Below are 23,496 nucleotides of genomic sequence, written 5' to 3'. Positions count from 1 at the left end.
CTTCGGCGGCAAGTATAATTAACAAATATAATCAAGGCATTCGAGTGGGTTATCGTCTAATTTACTGTGACCACGGCTCAGAGTTCAGATGCGTAGGAATTGAACCACGAGGGCGTTAGCCCGAGTGGTTAAATAATGAAGCATCTGAACGATGAACCGTGGTAAATTAGACTATAAAACACAAGAAGGTCTTGATTGATTGTTCTCATTCTGACATGCTTATTGACATATGTTAATAAATATTATGCTGGACCACATTTACCCGAGGAGTAATGTATTAAACGTCATGTTGCAATTTGACGTCATAATTAACGCATAATGCTCTCTAACCGGTCTCACGTCAACCGTTGTTTATCGCAGTATATAAAGAGCTTGCATTCTTTCTTTGTTTAACTGGAAATCAAATGTAGCCATGTTAGAATGTAGGCCGGATATTAAAACGCATGGTTTTTCGTGTTATAACATCTACGTATCCCAAGGGATTCTGAAGGTGTTGTAACACGAAATGAACATGCGCCAACGCTATTCTAGCATAAAACACGAAAAACAAAAACACTAATAAATGAATACATAGTCCCTTAGCGTCATTAAATTTCCATGAAATGCGCAGGAATATCTGAGTTTTTTTTTGTACGTTGACGTCATTTCCTTTAGAATAATGATAATCGAATTATCCGTTTTGGGGTCGTAATATTATGTTCACGCGTTTTAACAGCAAGATAGCGCGAGAATCTCTCTGTTAACATACATTTTCTATTCTGTTTAAGTACCCCCCAAAAGTGACAACAATAGCAGTTTGGTGCTAGAATCTGTGTTTGTGCTCGCACATCAAACGTAATTAAAACAGTACTATAATCACAGAATCAAAGTAACAGAACAGAACATATCTCTACTTATATTTACAGTTAATTGTCTCATACAATATCATACATACACTGTAATTTAAATTAAGGTAGGCTAAAGAAAAGAGCATGACACCAAACTGTTGAAAGAGAATATTATTCATTTGATCATTAATTAAAAATTTAAAAGGCTCTTTAAACAAAGCCAATTTATTCAACACACATGTAGCATTTAATAACATTCGAGAGAATTTCAGTAATTTTAGTACTCTATGGTAATATCTAAAAATACCATTAATCTTTCATATTAAATAATAACATGTATGTTATACACAGTATCAATCGAGTTTCTAGCAAGAAAACTTTGTCACAAATTAAAGTAGTTTGAGTTGTAATGTCCTCTGATGAAAAAAGTCTAAATAAAAGAACATGTAAAAGAAAAAACATTTTGGCAGCGGTGGGATTCGAACCCACGCCTCCGAAGAGACTGGTGCCTTAAACCAGCGCCTTAGACCGCTCGGCCACGCTACCACTTGGTTCACATATAATGAAAAGATATGATAGAAACAAAGGCAATCCTATCAAAATTTTGCTGTCTTCCGGCTTCATTTAAAAATGTTTAGAAATAGGAACCAAGATATTCGCACATGTTGTGTTTCCGGTGTCTGTCAAAAATGTTCCCCTGTGCTTGCAAGACACTTTTGAGAACTCAGATAGTTTTAGAAAATACTATTCACAGATCGTTATCATCGGGATATAGAAGTAAAATATCGTTAGAAACTTTGTATCCAAAAAGTGAACAAGAAAAAAATGGCAAGGTTAGATAAAAGTGACGCATTATTCGGTTATCAAATAATTTGGATGTTTACGATTTTGTTAAAACTGTGTGATAATATACCCCATCAACGCATAATATATGTAACAGTGCTACTGAGGAGATGGATGATGTGCTTTTTTTATGCGCCCAAAGGTGGGCATACTAAAATCGCACTGTCCTTCCATCCATGTGAATTCTTGTCCAGGCTGTAACTCTGACATCCGTAATTTTGAAATAAATTGTCATAAATGTTCACTATAATGAGGCAACATGTCATGTGTAAGGCCCAGACTCCTAGCCTCAAAGTCAAGGTCACACGTAGAGGTCAAAATTTAACAGGCCAGGCTCTGTTTCGTGTCCAGTCCATAACTCTGCCATCCATGAAATTTATGTAAATGGTTACCATAATGTGACAATGTGTCATGCGCAAGACCCAGCCCCTACCTCAAGGTCAGGGTCACACTTTGAAGTCAAATGTTAACAGGTGTCCGGTTCTTAACTCTTGTTTTTTAAAACAAACTGAGCACATGTCTCGATCATCCAAGCTTCTGTTACCATTTCAGCATGTTTAAAAAATTCCGATATTCTATCAATGCTAAAAAAACACAAGACAACTTACTCCGAGCATTTTCAACACAAAATAACTTGTCCAAGGAATAGGAGAATGGATCCCAGCTTGATATTGCGCAGTCAAATTTACTACACAGAGCCGGGACACAGACGATATCGTTGGTGGTTATAATTAATTCATAACTTTATCATGACATCACAGTATATTAGGGGTTCTAATTGACCAATCAGAGAGCTGCATTTTCGAGTACCTGCCAGTTTCCACTTGGGTATAACAAAATATATTTACAATGAACATATAGTGACTTTAGAAATAAATATCACACTATTTTAGAAATCAAATTAAGACTTTTCACTGCACATGCCCCATATGATGCTACAAACAAAAAAACTTTGAAGTTTCGTTGAAATATTATATCGATTTAATACCATTATTTTAGTTAAAAGTTTGAGATTTTACACAGGGAGTCTATGATAAAGTCCGAGTAAAATGTAATCAATACCCAAGTGAAATAAGTATCATTCTGCAATGTTTTGGACATGTTAAAATTATGAATAAAAATACCCGCTCATGTCATCAATTGCTGCGATGGCTGAGAGAGTACAGACGTTGGTTTTGTGAGCTTATTTTTGGGCAGGACTGCAAGTTCATTCCTCGCTGTGGGCAGTCTTTTTTTTTCTTTTTTTTTTTTAATTTCTGCATGATTTTTTTTTTTTATCTTGAGAATATATTGTTAAAAAGAAAATGAAAATATTATATTGAAAAAAAAAAAATTCCCAAAGCGCGGAGCAAACCTCAGGGGCCCTGCCCAAAAATGAATGTTCAGAACCAGCGTCTGTACTATCTTGGCCATCGAGGCGGTTGACTTTCTTAACAAGTATTTTTATTTTAACTGCTAACGATATGGTCTGTGTCCCGGCTCTGTGTAGTAAATTTGACTGCGCAACATCAAGAGCTGGGATCTATTCTCCTATTCCTTGGACACGAAAATTGTGTTTAGTATTTCTAAGCATTGATAGTATATGGGAGATTTTTTAAACATATTGAAATGGTAACAGAGGCCACATTTATGACCATATCTTAATGAAATTTGGTCTGTATGTTAATCTTGATTATCTATAGATCAAGTTCAAATCTGTGTCAGATGGGGTCAAAAACTAGGTCACTAGGTCAAATCAAAGGAAAAGCTTGATAACACTCTAGAGGTCACAATTTTGGCCCAATCTTAATGAAACTTAGTCAGAATGTTACCCTCAATAAAATCTTGGACGATTTTGATATTTGGTCAGCGGGGGTCAAAAACTAGGTCACATCAAAGGAAAAGCTTGTTAACACTGTAGAGGCCAGATTTATGACTGTATCTTCATGAAACTTGGTCAGAATGTTAATCTTGTTGATCTATAGGTCAAGTTCAAATCTGGGTCAGGTGGGGCCAAAAACTAGGTCACTAGGTCAAAACAAACGAAAAGCTTGTTAACACTCTAGAGGCCACATTTATGACTGAATCTTCATGAAACCTGGTCAAAATGTTAATCTTAATGATCTCAAGGTTCAGTTTGAATCAGGATCAGGTTGGGCCAAAAACTAGGTCACTAGGACAAAACAAAGGAAAAGCTTGTTAACATTCTAGAGGCCACATTTATGACTGTCAAAATCTTCATGAAACTTGGTCAAAATGTTAATCTTAATGATCTCAAGGTCCAGCTTGAATCTGGGTCATATAGGATCAAAAACTAGGTCACCAGGTCAAATCAAAGGAAAAGCTAGTTTACACTGTAGAGGCCACATTAATGATCGTATCTTAATGAAACTTGGTCTGTGTGTTAATTTTGGTTATCTATAGGTCAGTTTCAAATCAGTGTCAGGTGGGGTCAAAAACTAGGTCACTAGGTCAAATCAAAGGAAAAGCTTATTAACACTCTAGATGCCACATTTATGACTGTGTCTTCATGAAACTTAGTCAGAATGTTAATATTGATGATCTTCAGGTCAAGTTCGAATCTGGGTCATGTAGGATCAAAAACTAGGTGACCGGGTCAAATCAAAGCAAAAGCTATTTTACACTTTAGAGGCCACATTTATGACCATATCTTAATGAAACTTGGTCAGAATGTTAATCTTGATGATCTTTAGATCAATAGGTCAGGTGAGCAATACAGGGCCTTCATGGCCCTCTTGTTACAAAATAATGCCCCTTTTTGGACTTAACAATTTTGGTTTACTTTTTAGTTTTACATGTGAGCTGGTATCTCAGTAGCTACTTATGTGAATTGATTGAAGCTTCACATACTTGCTGACATGCACTGTAAAAGTTTTATAACTCTGTTTCCCATTTTTGCAAATTGTGCCCCATTTTCGACTTTTATATTCATTCAATTTACTGTGGCTTTTGAAAGAGTTGCTTTCCTCTGACAGCTCTTGTTTTCAAATGTTTTCATTTGTCTGCATTTATAGCCACCATAGCTTAAAGTACTTGTTGCCCTTTATCAAATTAATTGAACTGATATAGACAGAATGGTGATGGTTGGAATGAGTTCCGAGTTTGTTTACTTGAATGACTTTGTTTTATAGGGAGCAGATGTAACTAGTCAAGTGTCAGATAAAGAAAGATTTTCAGGAGTTATACCATTAGGTCAGTCTGAATATTCTGTTTCTTTGTAGAACTTTCTCATGTAATATTTTGTATGGAATGTTAGAATTTTTTTCCTTCTGAAACATTATGAATATTTGACATAAATAATAGATGAAATCTCTTAATTGTAGTACTATCATTACAAGTTGAAGTTTAAGACCAGAATGGAATTAATTTGCATGACATTCAGTTGCCTAAATACTTCATGGAAAACTTCTAGAAGTTGTGTTTCTCACAATTTATACTATTTTCAGATGAACTACAGTTTCAGTATTGCCTGTCAAGTGGGGCTGGAGGACAGAATGTTAACAAAGGTAAGCCTGAAGGACTTTTCATCTGTAACAGAGGCCGATATTTGGTAACTTCCCGATTACTCGATAAAAAGCTCTCGTCTTCCCCACCTGATTTGATGTAACTTGCAAGACAGGATGTATAATGGGAACGCCCTTGGCAGGCGGGCGGGCAGATGGGCGGCATCTACAAACTTTGTCCAGAGTATTTCTTCTTCATGCATGGAGGGAATTTGATATATTCACCGTTATGAGATGGAGTGTCATGCACAAGAACCAGGTCCCTAGGTCTAAGGTCAAGGTCACACTTAGAGGCCAAGGGTCAAATTCAAGAATGACTTTGTCCAGAGCATTTCTTCTTCATGCATAGAGGGGTTTTGATATAACTTGGTATAATTGTTCACCATCATGAGACGGAGTGTCTTGAGCAAGAACCAGGTCCCTAGGTCAAAGAGGTAACACTTAAATGTCAAAGGATGTACAAATGAAAACTTTGCCTGGAGCATTTCTTCTTCATGCATGGAGGGATTTTGATGTAACTTGGCACACTTGTTCACCATCATGAGACGGAGTGGCATACGCAAGAACCATGTCCCTAGGTCAAAGGTCAGATACAAGACTGACAACTTAACAAGCCCTCGACGGGCATATTTTGTAACTGTGGCACCCTTGTAAGTCATTAGTATTCATTAAAATCTAAACTGTTAATGAGAATACTTGAAGTTGTCTACCCTGAGGTTTATAAGAATTGTTATTTTTGGATTCACAAATTTATTTCAGTTCAATGTATTGAGCAGTAAAACAAATTTGAAGTTGATCATTTATTTCAAAATACATGGTAACAGGTTACATAGTAATATTATCAAGTGTACATCATTATGACCTGTTTTCTGTTATGTTGCAGTCAACACGAAGGTAGAAGTGCGATTTAATATAGACAAAGCCTCATGGATTCCAGAGTGGATTAAACCAAAGTTGAAAGAACAGGTAATATACATGTGTTTTTAGCACATTGAAGTAAAATGTTTTGCTTTCACATTGTTACCAGTAAGGGAGTTATGCACAATTTAATATCTTACATAAAAAAATCTTTGACAGATTTTGTATTCACTCCATCGTACCTTTATAGTAAGCTTGAAAAAAATGGTACAGATCTGACTCCAGCATGCTACACTCTCATTGTGCGTAACGTTTCTATTAAGTTAAGATTATTAAATAGTTATAGCTGAGTAAGTGTTTGGAACAGATAGTTTGACAGACAGTGCCTTTACTATCTGCCTTCTTTCTAAAGCAGAAAAAGTCAGTAATTACACAGTAGTAAAAGTAAAATATCAATATCAGTGAGTCATTCAAATATTTCATCTGAACACTTTAAGTGTTGGATGGACAAACTATCCATCAGACAGTGCGATATGTGTATGCCTTCCCTCTTTTTAATTACATAATTGTATGGTTGAATTAAAATTGTCAGCACTGTCAAACCAATATTAAAGACGACATCTCAATGGAGATCATCTGAATCCAAAAGACTGCTTAGTTTGTATCCTATTTTAACATTCACCGTGTATTTTAACCTGCGAATAAAGACCACCTGCCAGACACGACATTTTGTCTCTCCCAAGGGTGGTCTTTATAGATAGGTTTGGCTGTATCTTTAACAGATAGGAACAGAGATTTGTTAACCCTTACCTTGCTAAATTTCTATAATGAACTTGTCTTTCAATTTGGACTGTACCATTAACTGTTAAAAGCAGTGCTTACCAAAAGATACTGACTGAATGCCAAACAATGCAAATCTTGATCAGACTGCACATCAGGTGTTTTAACAGGATAATGTACTTACAGCAACAGAATCGGGTAACGAAGGATGGAGACTTTGTGGTGCGATCAGAGAAGACTCGTAAACAGATACTGAATCAGGCAGATTGTTTAGACAAAATTAGACACATGATTTTCCAAGCATCTGTCCTCCCAAAAGAACTCACTCCAGAACAAAAAGCCATTATAAAGGAAAGGTATGAATTAAAGCAGTACACATTTTTAGTGACCGCTCAATGTCCGGCGTCCGTCGTGCGGTGTCCGTCCGTCAACATTTCCTAAAAAAATCTTCTTCTTGAAAACCACTGGGCAGAATTACACCAAATTTCACAGGAATGATCCTTAGGTGGCCCCCTTTTAAAATTGTTCAAAAAATTGAATTCCATGCAGAACTCTCGTTGCCATGGCAACCGAAAGGAAAAACTTTAAAAATCTTCTTGTCCAAAACCACAGGGCCTAGGGCTTTGATATTTGGTGTGTAGCATCATCTAGTGGTCATCTACAAAAATTATTCAAATTATCCCCCTAGGGTCAAATATGGCCCCGCCCCGGGGGTCACATGGTTTATATAGACTTATATAGGGAAAACTTTGAAAATCTTCTTGTACAAAACCACATTGCCTAGAGCATTGATATTTGGTATGTAGCATCATCTAGTGGTCTTCTACCAAGATTGTTCAAATTATCCCCCTAGGGTCAAATATGGCCCCGCCACGGGGGTCACATGGTTTATATAGTTATATAGGGAAAACTTTGAAAATCTTCTTGTACAAAACCACATGGCCTAGGGCTTTGATATTTGGTATGTAGCATCATCTAGTGGTCCTCTACCAAGATTATTCAAATTATCCCCCTAGGGTCAAATATGGCCCTGCCCCGGGGATCACATGGTTTATATAGACTTATATAGGGAAAACTTTGAAAATCTTCTTGTACAAAACCACATGGCCTAGGGCTTTGATATTTGGTATGTAGCATCATCTAGTGGTCCTCTACCAAGATTATTCAAATTATCCCCCTAGGGTCAAATATGGCCCTGCCCCGGGGATCACATGGTTTATATAGACTTATATAGGGAAAACTTTGAAAATCTTCTTGTACAAAACCACATGGCCTAGGGCTTTGATATTTGGTATGTAGCATCATCTAGTGGTCCTCTACCAAGATTGTTCAAATTATCCCCCTAGGGTCAAATATGGCCCAGCCCCGGGGGTCGCAAGTTTTACATAGACTTATATAGGGAAAAAAGTTTAAAAATCTTGTCTGAAACCACAACTCTTAGACCTTTGATATTTGGTTTGTAGCATTATCTTATGGTCCTCAACCAAAATTGTTCAAATTGTACCCCTGGGTGAAAAGAGGCCCTGCCCTGGGGGTCCCAAGTTTTATATAGACTTATATAGAAAAAAGCTGTAAAAATCTTCTTGTCAGAAACCATATAACCTAGGCTTTTGATATTTGGTATGATGCATAGTCTAGTAGTCCTCTACCAAAATTGTTCAAATTATGCCCCTGGGGTTAAAAGAGGCCCCGTCCTTGGGTCACTTATTATGTGAGTTATATAGGAAAAATACTTAAAAAAATCATCTGATCCTATTTCCAAGACTATTTAATTATAATTACCTGATGACCCCAAGTAATATGATGTCACTTGATTGTGACCTTGACCTACTGACCTACTTCCTTGTTTTTTAAGATACAGCCTCGTAAAACTGAATTTCACTGACCATGAATGTGACCTACTGACTTTCTTAATATTTTATCATCAGTTTGACATTTGAAACATGTAGCTCATATTACTCAGGTGAGCGATCCAGGGTCATCATGACCCTCTTGTCTTTGTAGATTAATGTAAATTGGGTATTGATTTTACCAGTAACTCCCATTATTAAAACTTACCTATGCTTCCAAATTTTTCAGTGATTGATAGCAAAAATGTCAGGTGCATAAACCTATTCTTTTCCATCTTTGTGATCAGCATTAAACAAAGCTGTGCATTTTCATTTTCAATGTTTATATCACTCATGTTTATGTGGCCTTGACTTTGAAATTATTGTCACTCACCTTTTTTTTTTTTTTTTTTACCTATGTGGGTTCCAAACCTTGTTATTCTGCATGTGTTGAAGCCATGTAGCTGGTTTACAGGAGTGCGGTGGTTCTACCCATGTGCCCACCCATGCCTGAAATAATGCCCAGACGGACAACTGGGGTCTTCTTTCACCATTAAAAATAGAGATATTGCTATATGACCTAAATTGTGTTATTGTGACTCCAGGTGTAACAAAAACAAACTACTCCAGTATAAATGCATTGAAAATATTTTCAGGGAGGAAGCAGCTAATAGACGAAGACTGGAGGACAAAAAAAGACGTTCCTTATTAAAAGCTAGAAGACAACTGGATGCTTGATAGTTACTTGTTCAAATTTTCATATAAACCATGCATTTTATAGTCTGAGACTCTGTTTTCTGTTCTGTAAGCTAACCTGAACCATAGGTATTAATGAAACCTATGGCAAATTTGAAAGTCAAATTACAGAAAATCCAGGATAACACCATGTTTGTTTCATTAACCACTACATGTAGATGAAAGTACATTAGTCTGTAGCATCCTTGCATTAGTTGAAATGGTTCTTCACTGAATTATTCTTTAGCATTGAAGGTGAAAGTCAGCAGCTTAATGGCTCTATGGTCATGACTAATTTTATCTATATTTTGTACAGAAGACACTCTCAACATTTATAGCTCTACTATTTAAAGAATTGTGATAGCTATTCTACTCATCCAGCAAAACATACTCGTCTTTCAGGTATTAACAGGTTACAGCATCAAGTCCAATAACTCTTCATGAACTTGAACAAATATATTCCCATTCTTGGATTGAAGTTTTGCATACAAGTTTGCCTCTCTAAAGTCAGTGCAGATACTGAATTGAAATGCACAAGTCGTTAAGATAAAATATGTTGAAAGATGCATGCTCCATAACATAACTTTGGAACCTTGAAAATGCAGATTAATGTTTTGCACGAGAAATTATCTCTAAAACTAATGCAGGTACTTGGTTGAAACTTCACACAGATGTTTGGGGCAGTTGAACAAAATCACAGCATCAAGTCCCATAACTTATACGAACATGGACAATATTCCTGTTCTTAGGTAGAAAATCCCTTTTATTGACAAGCTTGAGAATAGTCGAGCATGCCATCAAACAGTTCTTGTTCTACTTTTGGTAACAGCAACATTTACCCCATGTAACACGATGGCATACTTCAACTGCCAAGAAAGCCACAAATGTACTAACATCAGTTGTAATATCTTATAGATAGTAAAAATGGACCAAAAATGGCATTTACAAAGAAATGCTCTGTATAGGTACTGTATTCTTCGAGCAGTCTCACTGAAACTCTCAGAGCAGCATTTCCTTAAAGCACTTAACATTTCTACCAGATTATGTCGAAATTCTAAAAATCATAGATTTTGCTCCAGGTGGATAGAGAAGGAATATTAACCCTACATATACAAGTACCAAGGGTCGTTGCCATTTCCTTCTTCAGTATGACTGAAATTTGCTGAGCTTTAATTTCCTTTTAAAGCAGTTACGATTTCTAACAGGTTTTGTTGAAATGGTTCTTACAATGTCTATGTAGCTTCGAACTGAACAAAAACTATATATATACTATGGATCATAAACCGTATATTCATAGAGCAATCTCAATGAAAGTTAAAGGGCCATACTTCCCTATATCAGGTGACGTTTGAACCAAGTTTCACTGATATACTTCAAACCAAGTCTTAGATATGGCTCCAGACAGGTAGAAAATGGCATAAACTTTATATAACTACTTGAACTAGTCTTTCCAGTCATCTGTTTTAAGCAACTGCCTGTCTTGACAAGTCGGCTGCCTTCAGCAAACTTGTGGTGTCACTCCTTTGTGTGGCTGCTTTAATACTAGAGGTTATTCTCTTTGGAGTGTAAATATTATAAATCCAAAAGGACCATAAATCTGGTCTTCCTTGAGCAGTATGACTGAAACTAGGTGGGCCACATTGCCTTATAGCAATTCACAATCCTACATTGTTATGTCTCCGACCAAACAGTGGTGGGGGGAGACATACTGATTTATTCGTGTGTGTGTGTCTGTCACAAATCTTGTCCGCGCTGTAAGTCAAATATTTCTCATCCGATCTTCACTAAACTTAAACAAAATGTGTTTGACCATAAGTTCTCGGCCAGGTTCGATAACTAGCCAAATCGGCCCAGGCTCTTCGGAATTATGGCCCTTGAAGTACTGATAGACTGCTTACTCCAACACTATCCAAGGTATATTTTCTGTGAGTAAACAGTATATAAGACTTACTATACAGCTTATAAGGCAGTTGTGGGAGACATGCGCTTTTCTTAAAAGCAGTTCTAGTTTTACTTGAATCTTTCAGTGTAAGATATCTCTCCAGACATATGGAAATTGGAATGAAAACACCAAATATACAAACTCTAATGGCCATAAATCCGGGGAGGGCAGCATGTCCCTGTAGCATTTAATTTTTCTGCTGTATTTAATTAGAATACTGCAAATTATATCTCAGATATAGCTCCAGACAGACACACTATAATTATATCCCTTACTGGCACAAGATTAACAAGAGCCATGTCAGACATGGCTAATCCCCCTGCCAGGCATATTATAATTGAAGGATGTGGTCCGCATCAGGGGTTTTAAGATGTGGAAGAAAGAATGAGTCAGTAGTGAGTTGGTTTACTGCTAAATTTTATTAATTTTCATGAACAGTATAGCTAAGATGTTTTCTATATGGCTACTGTAAAAAGAAGGAATGGAAAGCTAACAGGGAACAAGAGTGCCAGAATGTCACAATATATGCCCGTCAAAGCAAATTTCTTTACTCTAGCAGCTGTATTTGCAAATGGAATGTTAATTTTGTGGTTGTTTAGTAATCATTGTAAGTCTTTTGTTTTTTAAAGTCCACAAAAAACTCCTTACTAGGTAGAGATACCTTATATATAATAAAATACACCTAAAACTGGAGAGTAATATCTATGTTGTACCACAGAAAAGTGGTCTTGTTTTTTCCCTACGGTCAATTATAACAAGAGTGCAAGAATGTCACAATATACGCCCGTCACAGCAAATTTCTTTACTCTAGCACCTGTATTTGCAAATGGAATTTTAATTTTGTGGTTGTTTAGTAATCATTGTAAGTCATTTGTTTTTCTAAGTCCACAAAAAAACTCCTTACCAGGTAGAGATACATTGAAATACACCTAAAATTTGAAAGTAGCATCTATGTTGTACCACAGAAAAGTGGTCTTGTTTTTTCCCTTCGGTCAATTATAAAAAAGTTACAATATAAGTTATTTATAGTAACAACTAAAGGAAGATAAAAAAAAAAAAAATCCAAAAAAAAATTACAAGTCCACACAAAAATCTTTACCAGGTAGAGATTGGTCAAAATACACCTCATAATTGGATGTAGCAAGCATGTTGTACTACAGAAAAGTGGTCTCGATTTTTCCCTACGACTAGTAATGAAAAAGTTACAATATAAGCTATTTATAGTAACAACAAAGGGAAGTAATTCTAAAGAAGGGAACTGCGCATGACACTTCCTCTCATGATGGTGTATAATTGTGCCAAGTTACATCAAAATCCCTCCATGCATGAAGAAGAAATGCTTCGGACAAAGTCATTCTTGTATCTGACCTTTGGCCTCTTAAGTGTGACCTTTGACCTAGGGACCTGGTTCTTGCGCATGACACTCCGCCTCGTGGTGGTGAACATTTGTGCACCTCATAATTGGATGTAGCAAGCATGTTGTACTACAGAAAAGTGGTCTCGATTTTTCCCTACGACTAGTAATGGAAAAGTTACAATAAAAGCTATTTAAAGTAACAACAAAGGGAAGTAATTCTAAAGAAGGGAACTGCGCATTACACTTCGTCTCATGATGGTGTATAATTGTGCCAACTTACATCAAAATCCCTCCATGCATGAAGGAGAAATGCTTCGGACAAAGTCATTCTTGTCATTCTGACCTTTGGCCTCTAAGTGTGACCGTGACCTTAGGCCTAGTGACCTGGATCCTGTGCATGACACTCCGTTTCGTGGTGGTGAACATTAGTGCCAAGTTATAAATTATCAAAATCCCTCTGTGCATGAAGAAATGCTCCGGACAAGGTTTTTATTCTTGCATCCTTTGACCTTGACCTGGTTCTTGCGCATGACACTCCGCCTCGTAGTGGTAAACATTTGTGCCAAGATATATCAAAATCCCATTTTAGTCAGGGGAGACAATGCTAACAGAAAGTACGAAACATTCGTACCCAAACTTCGCTTTCGTCCCGAACACATTCTACCTTTTTTATTACGGCGTTTTCGCAGCTGTCGATTGCTCGAAACTTGCCGATTTTACTCTAAAAGATTTACTTTTGATTTTCAGGGAGATTTTAATTGTCTAGCATACGAGAAAATAAGAAATTCAAGTACTTTTCAAGGTCTTTGGGCAATTTTCAAGACAAATTTTGTTTTCGAGGACTTTTCAAGACTGCCCTTCATTTTCAAGTACTTTTCAAGCCTGTGCGAACCCTGTTATAAACCTATCCTTTCTAGGATTTTACCTGATTCTATAATGACAATTCTATAAATACTGCAACATTACTGAAGCCCGCATTTATGTGAAAAATAATCACAAAAACAAAACTATTGTGTTTGTGTGTTCTATTTCTTTCATCATTAAATACACAATGTACAGTATGAGAGGAAATAGAAGAGATTTGTACAGAGCAGAGTTAAAGAGTGACAGTTAATATAACAAACAAAAGATACATACACTTTGATATTATACAACCATCAGATGCAACAGTAGCTATAGCTTAATAATCACATACACATTTATTCATCACAAAAAATAAAATAACTAAATTTGCAGTGTATTAGTTTCATATTGGCTCTACATTTATCTTTTTCAGTTTGAGCATGTTGTAAAACAAATCACCCAGAGTTGGACAATTATGCAAGATTTTGAGATATTTTTAAGTTTAAATATATCTTTGAGCTTTAAATTAAAACTTCCTCTAAGCTTTCATATATATGTATTGCAGTCAGCAACTACAGAAGAAAAATAGACTGGGGGATCCTGTAATTATTTTTAATGCATTGTATTTTAGCATTAAAATAAATAAAATTTTCTACACACTCATACATATGTGGCCATGTCCATATCTTAGGGAAAAAAACTTCTCACAGGGTTATGAAACGTTCTTGAATCAAAACATATATCACAATATCATAGAGCTGAACACAGGAAACTCACAACAAAATCTGAGACAATTTGAACACATGATTACTGGTGGCGTTTTGGTCCATTAGCATTATCGAGGTATCAACACACATTACAGTCACATTAAAAGACATGACAAAAAGGCATTGTATGAAAATAAACCATTTATAAGAAAATCTGATTAAGTGTTCAAGTTCAAATGCCTTTTCTGCCTCTAATAAATTTGTCTGGCATTGATACTAATATGACTTTGTGCTGTGGACATTTAAAAAGATTTACAAATACTCAATGAGGTTCCCAATATTGATAGTAATTTACTAAATCAGTTCTAAAATGATTCCAAAAATGCTGTAGTCTTTAATAGCAATAGGTTAAACTTCTGGTATTAAAATGCCACAAATGTCAGACAGAACAAAGTACATTTGGAAAGCACATCACATGAAAAATGGTGTTGAAGTTGTACAACAAGTTTAATTTTAGCACACAGGTGAAAATGTATCCAGATTTACAGCCAGTTTATCCTGTTTTGTTTTACCTGACCAAAATAAATGGCATTCTCAGTTTTTCAGCAGTAAAAGATCATGACATGCTGGTTTCTGATAGTGTTATGATCTAGCTGGTAAAGCAGATTTGTCGAGATTGGCAAAGTATGGGTGATTCAAAGCTTCTCTTGCAGATAATCTCAGAGCAGGGTCGTATATTAACATTTGCTGAAATAAACCAATAAATGGGTTATCTACAAATATATTGTAAGAACCATAATTTATCAACAAAATTTATTTAACAAACAGATCTGAAAAGTATTATTGATACCACTGGCCCTCACAAACCTTTTCACTTCAGAACATTATTCAGTGCACGTTGTCTCTATCTAAAAAGCAGCAAAGAAATTTCATAAGCTGCAGTCATTTAATAACTTTTTTTTCCACATTTCACATAATCATTTCAGTATTTCAATACCTGTAAGAGATCAAGACCTTGACTGTCGAGCTGTTTTACACTGCCCTGTAATTGATTGGTCTTCCAACAAGGAAATGTAGGTTTATAGTCCGGTAAACTGGTGACTCCTGGCCAGGTCTCCTCTGTGGGTGTCGTCAATGTTCTGCAAGATATAACAGGGTGAAAATAACTTCTATTAAATGTGGTAAAACATATATCATTTTTTTCTTGTTGGGGATAACATCGCACCAACACAATTACAGGTCATATGGTGACTTTCCAGCTTTGATGGTCGAAGAAGACCCCAGGAGCCTCTCTACATTATTCATCATGGGTGGGCACCTGGGTAGAACCACTGATCTTCTGTAAGCCAGCTGGATGGCTTCCTCACATGAAGATTTCAATGCACTTAGTGAGGCTCAAACCCACATCTGTGGGGGGCAAGTGATCTGAAGTCAGCAACCTTAACCACTCTGCCACAGAGGCACCCGACATATATGATTTACAAACTTGAAAAGAAAACGCTTCATGACCACTGTAATGATTATATAGGTAAGGCAAATCTAGAAAATATTACCTCAAGGAATACTTAATATTCAATACTATCCTGGACTGTTAAAGGTTTTAATCCTCATCAAATGCATCAGACTTGGCTAAATATAAAAGTTATGCATATGTACAATGTATATCTGCTATTTTAGCTAACAGCCCAATGTTACACAAAAAAAACCCTTCCACTAAGTGATTATATGCTTTTTACAGGCATTAATATCCATACTGTTCTGACTTATAATGTCAAGTACTTTAAATCCAACATACATTAATATTCACACAAACATTTTTGTTCTCCATCTATATGAATCTGTCTGATGACTTCATATTTTCTAATATTAAATTTGGGCTTATCGCCCTTTTTCAGCAGTATTTTAGTTATGTTACAGTGGACAGTGAACCTGACCAGTGTTCCTGGATTCAGTACCAGTACAAACCTGTACTCTGAAAGTCACTGCCAACTTTCTCCATATGAATCATAGATGGGGGACGAATGACTTCAGACACAATGTCCATTATCAAAACATACACCTCGCTGGAGGACTGGACTCACAACCCCGCCATCTGTAGATCTGCGCTCTCTCTACTGTGCTAAGTGGGCAGGCAGTTCTTAAAATTAAATATCAAACAAAAGACTACTTTTGAAAAAGTCCATGCCCCCACCCCCTACTGCTTCACCTGAATGAAAGTGGTATCTGATATGTAATATCTGGGTCCATTTTTTGTAACCTAACATCTATATCTTATGGACTGTGCAGAGAAATCCCCATCGACTTTTGACCTCCCAGCTTGACCTTGATCTCTGAGCTAAGGGGCTGGATGTTGTGCATGACAAGTTGTCTCATGGGAAACATTTGTTGATGGATGGGATTGGGGTAGGTGATAAAACTTCTATGAGAAGCCTCAAATAAGCTTGAAATCAGTATCGGTATTACAGGTCCAAAATTTGTGTAGAGTTTTGCTTCTAACATTTTGATGGTCAAGTCAAGCCAGCAGATTAAGTTAATGTGTAAATTACCGGTTTCAATTTTTTTACTGGTGGCAGTTAATGTGTACATTATCAATGTTTACTGGTGGAGGAAGGCATCTTTAACCATTATTTTAGGCATTGGCAGATACACACCGAGAACCAATAATCCTTCATAAATCGACAAAAACTTACCATAAAAGCAGTACTAACCTGAATATTCTGAACAGTTGGTCAATTTCTGAATCACCATGGAAAAGTGGCCGTTTGGTGACCATTTCAGCAAAAATACACCCCACGCTCCACATGTCCACTGGTGTGGAATATCTCTGTGAACCTAGAAGAATTTCTGGAGCTCTGTACCACAGCGTAACAACCTGAAATACACATTAGAAAACATTTTCATTTCGGAAAAAGTGCCAGACTTTCAATGATACAGTGGGAAGAATGGAACACTGAAGACCAGTATTTTGGTGAACAGTTTCCCAACAGTTCTGTTCTCTTTGATTCTGTACAAATCATATATCCCTGTCACCTAAAGTAATGAAGAACTTTCATGGAAAAGCTATATTGCTTTTTTATATGAATCACTGAGAAACTATTCCTTAGAGATCAAATTTCTGACCTACAGTATGTTTTGCATTTTCTCTGCAGTTGTACCGAAACAGGTCCACATTTCAAATGACAGAACAGTAAAACACCTTTCACTGAATTTCCAAGTAAACATGATTGGAGTTCTGTATAAGGTGTTCTAAAATAATTAGTCTATTCTTAAAATTGTCGAGGTTTATCAAATTATGCTACTTAAATGACAGTATAAATTGTTAACTAGCATACCTCGTGTGTGTATACTCTGACTGGAATACCAAATGCTCTGGCGAGACCAAAATCTGCCAGTTTTATCACTCCATTATTGTCTATGAGCAGATTTTGTGGTTTGAGATCACGGTGTAAAACACGACGCTGATGGCAGAATAATATTCCCTGAGTAATCTGATATGTGTAACTCTGAAAATGTAAAATAAATATTGTTAATTACGAAACAAATCATTCATCAGCAGAATTTAAAACTTTTCTTGACCTGACAACATTATACTGACTGCCCATTAGGTTAAGGACCACAAAACAACGTAACAACCTGAACCAGCAACTAATTTTTGGCAGAATCTTATCTACAGTGGAAAAAGAGAACCTCAATACTTGTCAATTCACAATTTCGGATGCAAGGCAACTCGTGGAGGGTCCTTTTCAAAAAGGTGACACCCAAACAGCACAAATGAACTCCAAAGAAACAAATTTTCAGTTCCAATATTGGTTTTCATATTGTTATCTTCCAATCCTATCTAACAGGGGGAAATAATTTTCCACTTCTTGATTTATAAGCATTATTAAACTGATTACATCTGCTGCAATTATGCGACCACACCATTTCAATATGAAAAAATTCCTGTTCCCTAAATTAAGCTGTAATTAAAATTTTGTTTTGCAGTTTGCATGACCAAAGTTCCAAGTTTTTTGTGTGAGTAGGTAGGTAGGGAATTATTTTCATAGACCTGTAAGTCATGTTACCGCAAACAAATGCTTTTTAATGATAGCTTTAGCACATTATTGTATCGTTCAAAAAGCACAGGTTTTAATTTCTTATACTGACTTTTGGTATACTGATACAAGAAATAATTGAAAATGAAGGAAAAGGCCCTGATGATATTCAAAAGAAACAGTATCACTCAACTTAAAAAAAACTGATATCAGTCAATATTTTTATTTTAAACTTGTCTGCTTACTAGTCTTACTTGTAGATTCTGATACAATAATTTATGATTGCTCTGACATTAAGGCAGAATTTTGAAATTGTCTCTTTTATAAATCAACTTTTGAAATACTAGATGCCCACGGGCAACATGTCTAGCCCGCCTGAATTTAACCTTTGACCTCCAAGTGTGACCTTGACCTTTGAGATAGGAACCTGTGGTTTGCGCATGACACTCCGTCTCACTGAGGTTAACATTCATGCCAAATATAAACGAGATTGCTCCATGCATGTCAAAGTTATGGTCCGGACAAACAAATCCGGACGCACATACACCGAACAGCCATTTGGACAACTATGTCTTCGCTTCAGCGAGGGGGCTTGACAAAAATGACTTACCTTGACAAGCATTTTGTCCATGTACTGTCCACTTGGAATGGTATCCATGTATTTTTTCAGGTCCATAGACAGAAACTCAAACACAAGGTATAACTTGTTCTCCTGCATCAACACATCTTCCAAGCTGTAAAGCATTATTGTGATTTTAACACATTAAATTTTGTTTAGAATCTAGATCTATGTGATATAAATACAAATATTAAATATAGTGTTATTAACTTAATAATTTCATGTCTAACATTCAAAGAAATTAAAATCTGCATTATTTTGTAGTTAAACTCCTGATCAAATAAAAACAAATTCTATCACAGAAACACTGAATTTTTCATGCAGAATAAAATTTACTTCAGGAACTGAAAAATACAATTTTGCAAAATCCATTCTAAATGAGAAAGATATGCCTGCCACCCTTGCATACTGAAGACGAAGATTAACATTACCACACAATGTTTGGGTGCTGTAGCTCCTTCAGCAATGAGATTTCCCGTATCGCCGTTGATGGTACTCCCTCATCTTCACTTTCAAGACGTATTTTTTTCAATGCCACAGATTTATTTGTCTTTTTGTTCTTGCCCTTGTATACAACACCATATGTGCCTGTGTTATAAAACAAAAGTCTACATAAACAACACTACCCAGAGAAACTTAAGTATTAATTAATCACTATTGCATTTTTTAACTTTGTTACTCTAGCCCCGAAAGAGTAATACCTGTGTTTACTGTTTAGGGTTACTTGACAAAAAAAAACTACGGTAGACAGAAAGGCATTTTTTCCTTTCTACTTTTACTGCATGGAGACATTGCCATAAACATTTGAATATAGCAGCTATAAATCCAATTTTCAATGATTTTTAACAGATTTCACCAAAACATGCTTAAAATTCTCTTCTGACAGTAATAAAATCCATCCTAGGGTCAGGACTGGTATACAGTTTTTTAAGTAGTATGCCGCCAAATCCTGTTATGTAATGACCTTCCAAAGTTTAAGGCTTTGATTATTATGATTGCCTATGGCAATGCATAAAAGCAAAAGATTCAATATCTGAGACAAATAAGTTAATAATAACTTAAACTCACCTTCGCCAATTTTTTCTATCTTTACATAGTCGTCCATCACTAGCCCTGAAAAACCAGTATGTTTCAACATCAATCATGTACTGACAAAAAATATATATAATATAGTCTATTGTGAGTGTGTGTATTATGTGTGTCTGGTTAAGAATTAGTGTCTTTTTCAACATTTTTTCAGTCATATAAACGATGGTGTCTACTTGAAGCAGTCAGTACATGCCCAATTTTATTGTGTTGCCTCACTGGAATATCACACCATAGACATGTGACATGATACTAACACCCGACTGACAAGTCCTAGTACTATCTTATTAGTGCTGAGCACCAAGTAAGGAAGCTATAGAAGCATTTTTCACATCTTTGGTATGATGTGGCCAAGGATCGAACCCACAACCTCCCTAACTCAAAGCCAGTGCTCTACCACTAGGCTACCAAGGCCGTCAAAAAATATCAGTTGATTTTTTTCCAGTTAATTTTATAGTAAATAATAGATGGGTTGAATTATCTGCTGTATAAATTTCTAATAAAAATGCTAATATTCAGACTCCAGAAATTTTATAATTTACTTTGCCAGGGGTGTAAAATGTTTCCACTACCTGCTCTGTATGACTAGTGGCTGGTAAATCTCCCATTATATTATTCATGGTTCATACAGACCTTCCCAAAAAAAATTCAAGTAGTTTTCAAGGAGTTTTCAAGTAGGTTTCCTCCATTTTCAAGGACTAAAATGGGCGCAATGTCACTGTTGCTGAGACATGAAATAACCAATTTAAATCCAATTTAGGACAAAATTAAACAATGTAACACAAGATTTACCTTCAACGCATCGCGGATAAATTACACAGTGAAAATTACTTGAAAGAGCATAAAACCCGTAAAGTACAGTACCGCACCGTACTATCGCCGACTCCGTGACAGGCCCTAATGGCGGTAACGGTTGTTTTTTTTTCGTCGCTTTTTTAGTTTATTTTGGTCCGTTTATAACGTTTGTCCGTTTTCACTTCACACCCGACGAATTTAAGGACTTTTTGCCATCTTTTGTACGTTTTTTCCTAAATTCAAGTAGTTTTCAAGTAGTTTCTGACTGTTATAAAATTCAAGTAGTTTTCAAGGACTTTTCATGACCTGTGCGAACCATGTTATTCCATTCATTAGCCCTATTTCATAAGTTAATATTTTCCACAATTTATTACTTCACCCTAGGTAAACCCTCAATATATAGCGAAGAAACATTGAAGTATCAAGAAATATTTGACCAAGTGCATCTAGCAAATTTGCGCATGCATTGGCAGTCCAGCAGAAAATAATGTATTTCATTTTTTAACCACAATCATTGTCTTATATTCAAAATATAGCCATGCTAAACACATAGAATCAAACAAAACTTTTGCAGCTTCTTTAAAGTATTTTAGGTTTAGGTAATAATTTTTAACTGCAGCTTGAAAAACCTTGTGACTATAATTTAAGGTTGTCGCAGGGTTTGAAAAATGTGCAACCAGATAAGAAGTCATAGTCTTGGAATTCCATTCTGATGCATGAGTTCCTCAAAGCCTTAGTCTTGGAGCATAGTACTGACATTTTGATTGCTAGTTTGGACAGAATCTAGCAGTGTCTCCTTCAAAGAAACTGTTCAGCTGGGCTCAAATTTTGCGCTCGCTAGTAGACTTCACAGAATGTGAGTAGATAAAAACGTCACACAAATTTTTTTGCGAGTACAAATAATAGTCGAAATTTGCCACGTTTTTGTTAATGTTTGCAGATTCGGTTTTGGTTTCTTTTGAGCGTAAATCGGTACTTACTTACAATACTGGGTACGAAAATTCACGTCGCCGTAGGTTCAGCCGGTAGTTAAGTTGACGCGTTCAGTTCTAATCATTTTGAAAATCAGTGTGCACGCACAAAATTGTGCGTGAATGGAAAACCCTGCAAACAATATTAATGTTCTAACACGATTTTTAAGGATATTGTAACATTCTTAATTGAAAGTCTAAACTTGCAAGTAGATTTTCAGATATAGCAAGTAAGAAAAAAAGCTACTTGATAAAGTTTGCAAGTGGTCAAAAAAGTTAAATCTGAGCCCTGTTCAGCGCTATATACCAGTATCAGAGGCGGCTATTTACATGACAGTCACCAGTGAAAGTGCAACGTATTCGGTTCAAAAACTCACATGAGCTTATGTTGTACTAGTCCAAATAATACAACATTTTGGGACAGCTTGATAACTTTCGACTGTCGATGTCTCCGTCACATCCAAACTTATTCTGCATATTTCTGTTGGGAATGTTTTCTGGTACATGTACAAAGTATTTGTAATGATTACATCTCTGATAATGAATTTATCTTGACATTAAAACATAAACTTGCCTCGTTGACAGATATCTCCTCCCACCAGTCACATCATATTTTCGAAGATTTAAGTCTCTTATTTAAAATTATAGATTAAATTCAACCCATATGAAGTTTCTACATTAATATTAATGTTTAATTCATTAAAGCAAGTAAGTCTGACCAGTATATTACGACTTTTTGGGATCTTTTAAAGTCTTTGTTTTGCTAACAGTAAAATGCAGATACGGGTATGGCTTAAAGGGATGACAACTATAAAATATCAGATCATAAAATAAGTCATCCCAATAAGCCAAATGAGTAAGGCGTACTTGTTTGCTATCTTGCCGACTTTAAATAAATCTTAACGGAACTGGATAGGATTATAAAACAATCTAAACATCGAATAATTTTGACTAGCGCGAAGTCTTAAAGGGGTGGGGCGAGGAGCGGGGGGAGATACTTTCGGAGTAGACAATGACACTTCCAAAGGTTAATTATATTTTTTTCTTGTTGCAAGTCTGAACATGTCGGCATCTGTAACAATAACAAAATTCTGAGTAGGCGAGAAAAAATGTCTTAACTAATATGCATATTTATCGTCCAAATAACTAGGAGACAAGTCAATCACGAAGAGAAAAAAGTACCAGGATGTCCACGATTTTTATCTTACAAAATGTAACGAATTTTCGTGACGTCTCCTTTTGTCGGAAATTAATCAACCTGGATAAACATTTAACTTAAACTATATATGTTAAGGAATACATCATATATAACGAAACTATAAGATCAGTGATAATAAAGTATTATCTAATAGTTTACAAGTTAATATTTCTTTTTTTTCTGTTGTTTCTTCTTTGCCGCTCCTAAAATGATGTTCGAAATTAACCAATCCAACGTCGAGAAAATTCAGCCTCGTTTCAAACCAAAATAAGACGAATGCATTTCTGATAAGGTGTGGTCATTTATGGTGCCAAGGAAACAATTTAAGTTGAACCGATGAAAACAACCTAAGTTATGTGTCTTAGAAAACTCCACTCTTACAGAGTAGGAAAAGTATTGAAACAAAGGATATGCAACGGAAAGCTAAAACCACATCAAACTGAACTATAAAGACAAATTATTGGAAATAACCTCTCGAAATAATGGAGTTTGTCTTTTGGACAAGTCTAATAATTGACAAAAACTGAATGGACGAGCTGTAACGGAGACTCCTACCTGTACCTGGCCGG

The 23,496-nt window shown here is 35.9% G+C and overlaps 2 protein-coding genes and 1 non-coding gene across 4 annotated transcripts; 1 reads left to right on the top strand and 2 right to left on the bottom strand.

Annotated features, from left to right (window-relative positions):
• Positions 1-1,291: 1,291 nt before the first annotated feature.
• Positions 1,292-1,373, bottom strand: Trnal-aag (transfer RNA leucine (anticodon AAG)). The gene has a single exon. It is a non-coding gene; the product is annotated as a tRNA-Leu (tRNA).
• An 88-nt stretch (positions 1,374-1,461) lies between these two features.
• On the top strand, positions 1,462-9,420 carry LOC123563509 (peptidyl-tRNA hydrolase ICT1, mitochondrial-like). Its single transcript, XM_045356347.2, has 6 exons — positions 1,462-1,660; positions 4,802-4,862; positions 5,117-5,176; positions 6,057-6,139; positions 6,998-7,167; positions 9,297-9,420. Exons 1-6 carry the CDS (start codon positions 1,490-1,492, stop codon positions 9,376-9,378), a joined length of 627 nt encoding a protein of 208 aa, XP_045212282.2. The 5' UTR covers positions 1,462-1,489; the 3' UTR covers positions 9,379-9,420.
• A 4,262-nt stretch (positions 9,421-13,682) lies between these two features.
• Positions 13,683-23,200, bottom strand: LOC123563506 (cyclin-dependent kinase 1-like). Of its 2 annotated transcripts, none has more exons than XM_045356345.2 (8): positions 23,087-23,200; positions 19,946-19,990; positions 19,309-19,465; positions 18,869-18,992; positions 17,557-17,727; positions 16,933-17,096; positions 15,222-15,363; positions 13,683-14,971 (listed from the first exon to the last, which is right to left on the bottom strand). In XM_045356345.2, the coding sequence occupies exons 2-8, from the start codon at positions 19,980-19,982 to the stop codon at positions 14,867-14,869; spliced, it is 900 nt and encodes a 299-aa protein (XP_045212280.1). In that variant the 5' UTR covers positions 19,983-19,990; positions 23,087-23,200; the 3' UTR covers positions 13,683-14,866. The 2 variants fall into 2 exon arrangements, with proteins under 2 accessions (XP_045212280.1, XP_045212281.1); XM_045356346.2 differs by lacking the exon at positions 23,087-23,200 and adding an exon at positions 22,912-22,930.
• Between the last annotated feature and the right edge of the window lie 296 nt (positions 23,201-23,496).

Source organism: Mercenaria mercenaria, chromosome 2, assembly GCF_021730395.1.
Source record: "Mercenaria mercenaria strain notata chromosome 2, MADL_Memer_1, whole genome shotgun sequence".
Taxonomy (NCBI): domain Eukaryota; kingdom Metazoa; phylum Mollusca; class Bivalvia; order Venerida; family Veneridae; genus Mercenaria; species Mercenaria mercenaria.
The sequence above is the reverse complement of the archived record's forward strand: the minus strand, read 5'-3'. Positions and strand labels throughout refer to the sequence as shown.

What these genes read in the sequence shown, in the direction of transcription:
- LOC123563509 (XM_045356347.2), top strand. Translation starts at nt 1,490, where the DNA reads ATGTTGTGTTTCCGGTGTCTGTCAAAAATGTTCCCCTGTGCTTGCAAG. An exon ending in AGGACAGAATGTTAACAAAG is followed by an intron (nt 5,177 to 6,056) that starts GTAAGCCTGAAG and finishes GTTATGTTGCAG; the next exon opens with TCAACACGAAGGTAGAAGTG. An exon ending in AAAGCCATTATAAAGGAAAG is followed by an intron (nt 7,168 to 9,296) that starts GTATGAATTAAA and finishes AAATATTTTCAG; the next exon opens with GGAGGAAGCAGCTAATAGAC.
- LOC123563506 (XM_045356345.2), bottom strand. Translation starts at nt 19,982, where the DNA reads ATGGACGACTATGTAAAGATAGAAAAAATTGGCGAAG. An exon ending in GATAGAAAAAATTGGCGAAG is followed by an intron (nt 19,466 to 19,945) that starts GTGAGTTTAAGT and finishes TTTATAACACAG; the next exon opens with GCACATATGGTGTTGTATAC. An exon ending in CAACTGTTCAGAATATTCAG is followed by an intron (nt 15,364 to 16,932) that starts GTTAGTACTGCT and finishes TATATCTTGCAG; the next exon opens with AACATTGACGACACCCACAG.